This window comes from Brassica oleracea, chromosome C1 (genome assembly GCF_000695525.1).
Source record: "Brassica oleracea var. oleracea cultivar TO1000 chromosome C1, BOL, whole genome shotgun sequence".
NCBI lineage: Eukaryota > Viridiplantae > Streptophyta > Magnoliopsida > Brassicales > Brassicaceae > Brassica > Brassica oleracea.
In genome coordinates, this window is record NC_027748.1 from 6,409,554 (window position 1) to 6,419,040 (window position 9,487).

General features: G+C 29.5%; 1 protein-coding gene across 1 annotated transcript; it reads right to left on the minus strand.

Annotated features, from left to right (window-relative positions):
* Positions 1 to 1,521: 1,521 nt before the first annotated feature.
* LOC106312572 (transcription factor MYC4) lies at positions 1,522 to 3,696 on the minus strand. The gene has a single exon (XM_013750143.1). It carries the CDS (start codon positions 3,625 to 3,627, stop codon positions 1,867 to 1,869), a length of 1,761 nt encoding a protein of 586 aa, XP_013605597.1. The 5' UTR covers positions 3,628 to 3,696; the 3' UTR covers positions 1,522 to 1,866.
* Positions 3,697 to 9,487: the final 5,791 nt, after the last annotated feature.

Sequence of the window (9,487 nt, forward strand, 5' to 3'; positions counted from 1 at the left end):
GTTTAGTGTTTAAGATTTATAATTTAGAATTTATCCAAATGTTTAGTGTTTTTCCAAGGGTTTAGGGGTTTACCCAAGGATTTAGGATTTACCCAAAAATTTAGGATTTAGGATTTGAGTTTAGGGTTTAGTATTAGAGCTTAGGGTTTAGTGTTTTGTTGACAACATGTTTAGTATTTTTCCAAGGGTTTAATTATTTTTATTTATTTTTAAATTTTATTTTGAAAAAATAATATAATTTGCAAGTTATTTGGTTTCCTTAATTAAAAGATACTAGATTTAAAATGACAATTTTCTATTGGTTGGTGAACCCAAGAATAACTCCTCTCTTTAATAATTGACCACACATGTCAGAGTCATACCTCTTATTTTTATTCTCTATATTGAAACAACTAATATTAAACAGATTTTCATATTATATAATTTTGCGTTTTTTTTTAAAGTAAAAAATAAGTGAAAAATGTAAAATAATAATAATAAACTAAAAATACAACCTAGTTCACCCAAACCTGAAATTTAAAACCAGAAATCGATTTATCTAACATAAACAATATGTCTTTTATATAATATCATATATATATATATATATAATATAATCACATTAAACACAATATCAAGTTAACTGCATAGCAATATTAGTCAATGTTATCATAAATATTTCACTGTTGTCAATCATAATTTTAAAAAAAAATTGTTAATACACATAATTTCATATTTTAAAAATAATTACTATTTAACAACACTTAATTCAATATATTATTAATATATTTTTTATATTAAGAATACAATTCTTACAAATATTATTATTATCAATATAACTATAAATCATATTTACATATAAATACTTACAAATTCTTAATATGAGAAAACTATGTAAAATTATGCCCTCTAAAACTATATCTTTTAAAAGGTTGATTGGATGCAGGGCCGTCTAATAGCACATGTATGTGGAGCGGTCGAATAGGGTCCGAATATAAAAATAAAAGTTTTAAAGAAATTTTCAACAATATATACATAAATTATAGTCTAAAACTTCAAAATTTATATACAGTACTGGCTAATTTAGAATTTATAATTTATAAAAAAAACGTTAAACATATATAAATAGAACTATTAATTTCTAAAGCTATTTTATTATGCTTTAAATATATCGTTAATATTTTTGAACAGGGTCCAAAAAAATAATTGAGACGGCCCTGATTGGATGGCTTGCCTTATGGTCGACCTTCACTCTAAAATGTGACCAAGAAAACACAAGAGTCTGCATAAAATAGACACTGGATTAATTTGACTTCGGTTCGAAATCACATCCCAGTTATATGATCTAATAGAATGATCCCTATCATACATACACATCCACACTAGTTTCAGGTCCTAATGAGAGGTGTGATTGGTATATTATTTCCCACCAAATAAGATGCCTCTTTTAATACATACTTCCAAAAGAATTGTATGTGGCTGAGGTGGATTCATAAACCAACCACAACAACAATAAAACTGACTTGAAAGTGAATAGTCAGAAACTTGAATCCCATTTTGATTTTATTCATTACAAAAAGAAGCCTTATTTCATTACATAATATGTACATACGCAAATACATTCACCAAACAAACCAAAGACAACTTAATCTGATGAAAACATTAAAACCCAAACTAGTCATAGCTACTAATTACCATCAAACTACTAAACTTAAAAAACTTCTCTAACAATGCATCAATAACAAGCTGGGTGCTCTGCTGCAAAATTACCCTTACACAATACAGTTTACACTACAATCACATGAGATTTTTACTGGTTCATACTATGATCCTTGCTTTTGCATTATTTCTCCGGTTTAGATGCTAACTTTTCTTTCATATCCCTTCTCAAACTCTCTCCATTAGAGCAGCCTTGAGCTGATCCTGCGTGAAAAACTGATTCCCCATCTTCACAGTCGCTTGTTGGATCATGAACTCATTCACTACCGATAAACTCGCGTGATTCACTTCCAATTCCAGCTCCTTGAGTGCTTCCATGAACTTAGCACCAGGATGATTCTTCTTAGCGCATTGGATCCTAATCATCGCATCCCAACCAATGATCTTCACATCTATCTCCACCTCTATGGACACACCTGAATCTTGATCCAAACACTTTTGATCTTTAACCAAACTTTTCACATTCCCATCCCCCACCTCTTTGCTCATCCCATCAATCTGCTTCTGCAACTCCTCTTTATCAGCTTCAGCCTTTTGCAGCTTAGCTTTAAGCTCATTGATATACGAGATCGCGTCTCCTAGAAGAGAAGCTTTATCCATCTTAGACACATTAGGAACCACAGCTCTCAGAGAGTAGAATCTCTGGTTCAGCTTCTCTCTTCTCTGTCTCTCTGCCTCCACGTGATTCAACGGCTCCTCTCTTCCGTTAGCCGGTTTCCTCCCTCGTTTCCTCGGTTTCTTCTCCGTCTCAGCCACGATTCTACCACTCTCCGCTTCTTTAACAACCGAAGCTTCGAGATCAGAGCGATTCGAGTCGTTCGATTTCGTAGGAAGTGGAAGAACAGAAGTGAAAGACAGCATCTCTTCTTCCTTGTCGGAAACCAAACATCTCTTCTTCTTGTTGCTGTCTCCCTCCACAAACCCAGAACTCGAGATTTGCGGGTTCTGCTGCTGCTTAGGGTGTTCCACTGAGCTTCCATTACAAAGCTTCGAAGCCGTCTGAGAATCAGAGTTAGAAGTCGCCGGAGCCCCAAGAACCGGTTCGATCCCGGTTACAATCGGTTCATTAATCCACGTGGCGGAATCATTCTCTCCTTGATCCGGGTTCAAATTAAACTCCCAAGAACCCGACTCGCCTCCACCACCGCCACCGTTGAAACTGAAAAAGCTGTTGACTTTCTCAACGAGATCCGAGCTCTGATGTATAATCTCCAACGAACCAAGCTCAACGACGCCGTTTTGCGTCGGTATACAAACCATCGTCTCCAACCCGTAAACCTGACCCTGGCGAGCTCTCTCGCAGCTCGATCCAGCCAAGGCGTTCGAGCCAGAGAGCCAAATGGTCCGCGAGCTCGAGAAAGCTCGGCCGGGCAAACCAGAGCCGTTGACGAAGCTCTGCGTCATCGAAACCAAGAAGAACCATTCCGTATCCGACACGTCTTCGTCTCCCGCCTCGTCGGAGGAGCCGCCGCTGCTGCTGACTGTCCCTCCTCCGCCGGAGATCAGAGAGTTGAGCTCTCGAATCACTCTCTTCCGATGCTCTTGCTCCGCCGCGCTGACGGGATTGGGCTTCCTCTTCCTCGACTTCCTCTCCTCCTCGCCTTTGTAGTAGCCATCGCCCCAGGTTAGCAGCGCCGCCGTGTTGCTGATGTCTTCTCCGGCGAAGTCGTGGGATAGTTGCCAGAACACGGCGTACGTCCAGCTTTCTCTAGCTCCTTCGATCAATGCTTGGAGTCGTTGCTGGAGAGTGTCTTCGGTGACGTGAGGAGGAGGAGGAGTGAGAGGGGGTTGAGGCCAGAGAGAAGAGTGTTCGGAGCCGATGAGAGGTTCCATTACAGACGCATTGTCTTCGATTGTTGACCAGAGGTTTGTGCCGTTTGTTGACTGGTTGAGGTGGTGGTCGGTTAGTTGAACATTTGTCGAAGACATAGCCTTCTCCGGTCGACTTAAAGAGAGAGAGAGAGAGAGAGAGAGAGAGAGAGAGAGAGAGAGACAGAGAGGAAGTAGCTAGTGGCGTTTCTTTCTTTTGATTGTTGGGGAAATAAGATTCTGTATATATTTTTAAAAAATATTGTAAATAATATGTTGATGAACGAAAATAAAAATGTTTGCTTAAAAGTTTATATTGATCAATCAGTATTTTTTAAAAAATGTTGTCAATAATATGTTTGCTAGGTAATAACTCGCCTCTTGCGCGGAATGTGATTATTAGTTTCGTTATTTTTAATAAAAAAATACATTAAATCTGTTTAATGTGGATATTGGTTCGGTTTAAGTTTTTTTTGTTTTTAATCTTCTAAAATATAACTATTATTTTAAATTAATATTCATTTTAGTTTATTCGGGTAAAATGTTTGGTTTTTTGGTTTTTTCTGTTAAAAACCCAAAATTAATATTATTTATTTATTTTCATGTTATGAATTTTAGATAATCGTCGTGTCGAACCAATAGTTTCATATTATAGTTTCTAAACAGATAATAGTTTAAGAAAAAGAAAAGAAAATTATTAAGACAAATCATTTCACTACAATTTGGTCGGTAGTGAAAGAAACATTAAGAAAAAATATTTCAACTTTTAAAAAAATTAGATAATTCAGTTGTGGTGAATACTTAGTTACAAGGTGCTCACATCAAAGTGCACATGTATGTGTATGTAAAAAGTATATAAAAATAGTTGACAAATATATAAAGATATTGTTAATTAATATTAAATGACATTTTTGTTCAAAATAATACATGAAAGATAAAATAAAAAAGGCCTTGACATTAGTCATTTTTTCATATAAAGAAAATAAAATTGTATCCGTAAATAGGGGTGGGCACAGATCGGATATCTGGGTATTTGAAAGCATTCGTGTCGATTCGATCTTTAGCCAACTAGATATTCGGTGAGTCAGATATCCGAAATGTTTTATAAATTTAAAGAATATCCAATTTGATCCGTAAATAAAATAAAATTTTAAAAATAATTGAAAATTTTAATAATAACATTTTGGTAAAAAAATAAAACATTATTTACCTAATATAATAAATTTAATTCATAAAAATATTGTAAAACTGATTTAAAGTATAATATATATAATGTATATATATATATATATAATTATTTACATATATGTATATATATGCATATAACATATCAAATTAGATATATGTTCCTAAAAATATTGGTATTTGTGATTTGCATTTTTTTTTATATTGTATTTTAGTATTTGATTTGTTTCATAGAGTTACGTATATCCAAATTTTTTGGTTCAAATCAAAATGGATAACGAATCGAATCAAAATTTATGAATATTTTGTTCAACTTCATCCGTAAACAATAAAAATAATATATATATATAGTTTATCTTTTGATTTGTTATCTATTTTTATTCGAACCGAAAAATCCAGAGTTTTATTGAAACCATGTATGTGAATTTTATATTTAGAAAAAACGCAAAGTACATAGTGTAAACACATTTATGAATATAGTGTGAACGCGTTAGCATACTTATTATTGAATCATTACGAAGTTGTGACGTACTCCCTCTGTTTTTTAATATAAGTCGTTTTAGAGAAATTTTATGTTCTAAATTATATGACGTTTTCGGTTTTCTATGTAAAATTTATTAACACTTAATGTTATATGACCAATGATAATATATCTTCTATTTTATTATTGGTTGATTTGTGTTAGGTAAATAATTAATGTTGTTTTTGTTTAGAAAATATAAAAATTAATGATTTTCTTAATCTAAGTGCACAATTCTAAAACGACTTATATTAAAAAACGGAGGAAATATCTATCATAGTGTGAATGCATTTAATGCAATGCTTCTCAAATATTCTCAGCTGAGAGATTATATTTGACATTAACCAGTTTACCGGGAGGGCGGCCGGACGCCCAATTCGAAGTTTTTTCCTCGAAGCTTCCCTCCTGTTTGAAGCAGAAAGCATTGATTTTTTGAACAAACGTAAATGAATGCTTTATTCCATTAACCTTTTTTTTGTCGGCAGTTGAAACCATTTACACTGTATGTTTATTATATTTATAGTCTAGAAGAATTTATGAGTTAATTTTCATGGTGTACTATATATCATACTTTGTAAATGGAAGATACAACTGAATGAAAATATCATCACTGGATCGTAGTTTAGTCCTTTTTTTTTAAGGAAAAATCAAGATTATTGTGACTATTATTTTTATAAAATCATTTTATTTAGCTTTTAAGAAAAATTAAATAAGTGTTACAAATAATATAACCAACATTTTTTTAAAAAATATATAAATTCATTATGAGTGCAAAACATTATTGATCTTATCTATATTATTAATTAGTTTTTGGTTTATAATATTAGGGGTGGACAAAAAACCCAAACCGAACCGATCCAAACCAAACCAACCGAAGTTAAACCGATCCAAACCAAACTATGCTCTTTACATAACCCAATTGGTTAATGTTTTACTCAACCCGAATGGTTTGGTTTGGTTTCAAACTGAACCAAACTGAACCAAACAAATAATCCAATATATTTTTATCTATAAATATATATATATATATGTTAACATATTGTAAATTTTAGTTAAAGTTTTGTTTTCCATTTTTTCTTAACTTCCATATATTTTTTAAAAAATCCAAATATGATTCAAATAATCCTAATGCCTAATGATTGTACTGAAAATAAAACCTAAAAACTATAAGCATCTAAATCGTAGCAATGTCGTTTCGTTCATCTTCTCCAATTTTCATTCTCTAAATTATGTAACAAAGTTATTATAGGATCAATAAAAACAAAAAGGTAAATGCAAATAATCTTTTAGTTAATAGGTTTTGGAATGCTTACAAGTCTTTGTTACACTAAATAGATTACAAATAGTCTACTCTTTGCTTATTATGTATTTCTTCCTTTGACGTGGTTAAGAGTTTTGTCATCGAGTTTTAAATTATTTTTTGTTTCATAGATTTTTAAAGAAAACCAAACTAAATCTAAACTAAACCGAACTAAACCGAACCAAACTAAACCCAAACCAAAGCTACTTTGGTTTTAATTGGGTTGAGTTTTATAAAACCCAAATTAACCAAACCAAACCGAACCCAAACCGAACCCGAAACTAAACCGATATGCCCACCCCTAGTTTATATAGACATAATTAAATTGGGAACAAACTTTAAATTAGTTCGGGATTTTATAGTTGAATAGCAAAAAGATAGACTTGTGCCACCAACATATTTCAAATTAGATTGATTTTATGTGCAAAAATACAACACATTACTTGTAGATATCTACACACACACACACATATATATATGTATATATATATATACTGCTCATTTACATATAGATTATATATCATCTATGAATTAATGTAATCTCTTTCATATACTTAAATTTTACCATAAATCATAAACAAAATTTAAATAACTAAGGTTTGTTCATTCAAATAAATTGTTGATATCTGAATTTGATTTCTATTTTTGAATTTTTAACTTCCATTTAAGAAAATGTTATCATTTCAGGTGTATTAAAAATTCAGTCAACATGTACAAATCCAAAAAATCGATTGGACCTAAAATTATTTTCCAATAATTATTTTACTTTTCTCATTCTTTATTGATGGTTCACTTAAAATAATAGTGAAAATCATTCTCATTATAAAGATAATTATTATAAGTGAAAAAACATTATTATTTTTTTGAAAAAATGATTGTTGACTACATGAAGTATTAACCATCACATGGCTAACCATGCAAAGTATACTAATATATACTTAGCTACATGAAGTATATACTATGCATGACAACATCCATCAACTTAATGATGTTATGTAGTTAACATCACGAGTTTAATTTCATTCATCTAAAAACTGATGTAGATGTAAGAGACCATTTAAATATCTCGTTTCATCAATTAAAATATAACCGATCCGACTATAATTTAACTAAAATTAGATTTTAACCCACGTTTTAAAAGAGTAAATTTTTTTTATACATATCTTATATACAAAATCAATATCTTATAACATTTTTTTGATATGTTTATCTTAGTGTATTTAAAAACTATAGAATTATATTATTTTTATTTATATTAAATATGAAATATGAAATTTATATAAGATATTATGTAATTTTGTTTTTAATTATTTTAATATATTTTCTTATCCACTTTTAATAAAATTTCTATAATTCTTTTAATAAATTGTGTGATATATAATTATTTAATAAATTTTAATTATAAACTTATTTGACGTCAATTTATTGACTCTTACATTTTCTTTGTATAAAAATTATTTGATGTTAATTTAAACCAAACATAATTTCGCGTATATAATTATTAATTATATACTTTAGAGAATAAAATAATTCGAGAATAAAAATATAATATGAAACTTTTACTAAGTTTAAATAAATGCAATTTTTGTTTATGAAAATATAAACAAAATTGTTCATCAATTTAATTAATTTTATATTAAAAATAAGATGTTAGAGTTAGTAAATTGATATCAAATACTTTTTATAATAAAAATTGATCAAGTAAATATATATCATACATCTAATCAAAAATTACATATATTTTATTAAAATTTAATTACAAAACAGATTAAAATAATTAAAAACAAAATTAAATAATACCCTCTATAACTTTACTATTTAATATAAATAAAATAGTATAACTTTAAAACACTACTTATCAAAATTTTATAAAATATATTGATTTTATAAATTAGATTTTGTTAAAAATATTTTTATGCTTTTAAAACACAGATCAAAATCTAAATTTTGTTAAATTATTGTCAGATACGCCATAGTTTAATTGATAAAACGAGAGATTTAAACGGTTTGTGACATTCATATCACTTTTTGGATGAATGCAATTAAACTCGTGATGTTAACTACATAACATCATTAAGTTGAGGGATATTCCTATCCATAACATATACTTCATGTAGTTAGGTATACATTAGTATACTTTGCATGGTTAGCCATATGATAGTCAATATTTCGCGTAGTTAGCAATTATTTTTCCTATTTTTTTTATTAATCTTTAATTATAACAATTAAACAAGAAAAGACAAAAACAATATAAAACCTCTTTTTAATTTACTTAAATTTGTTTTATAGTAAAATAAAGTAAGTGAATAATATTTGTAAAATCATTCTCATTCTTTATTGGTTTTAAACTATCACGACATATTTTTTTGGAACACACATGACATATTATATAATCGTGATAATTAAAAACCAATAAAGAATGACAATGATTTTTCACCTAAAATAGTTATCTTTGTCCATGTCTGCTTTGAGTGTGACTAATCCTTGCCAGCAAATATCAACTTAATTATACAACAAGTGAGTTGTTAAATTAATTGGTTCTCGGAAGAAAAGCTGCTTATTTGAAGAAAAATATAGTTAGATGATAGATTAACCACCAAAAAAAAATAAAAATTAAACGGTGAATGTTGACACCCGAGAACTCACAATTATTAGCTCTGAGATTTGGATACAACTTTTAAGCTTTCTAAAATTTATATATACAAAAAAAATCAATAAAAGCAAGTACTGCAGCTAAAATATACTACATATTTTTTTACGTCGTTATCCGACACAACTTTTTGCATGATAAAAAATGCATGGACAATTTCGAAATATAAAGGTGAAAAAGACTTGAGAGCATAAAGGCAAATAAAAGGTCTAGTATTAATTAAATTAATTAAAAATATCACACTATAAGTTTTTTTTTTTGGACAAACACATTATATTATACGTTCTATTATTTGTCGGGTCTCTTGTCTTTTTTTTTTTGATTG

What these genes read in the sequence shown, in the direction of transcription:
- LOC106312572 (XM_013750143.1), bottom strand. Translation starts at nt 3,627, where the DNA reads ATGTCTTCGACAAATGTTCAACTAACCGACCACCACCTCAACCAGTCA.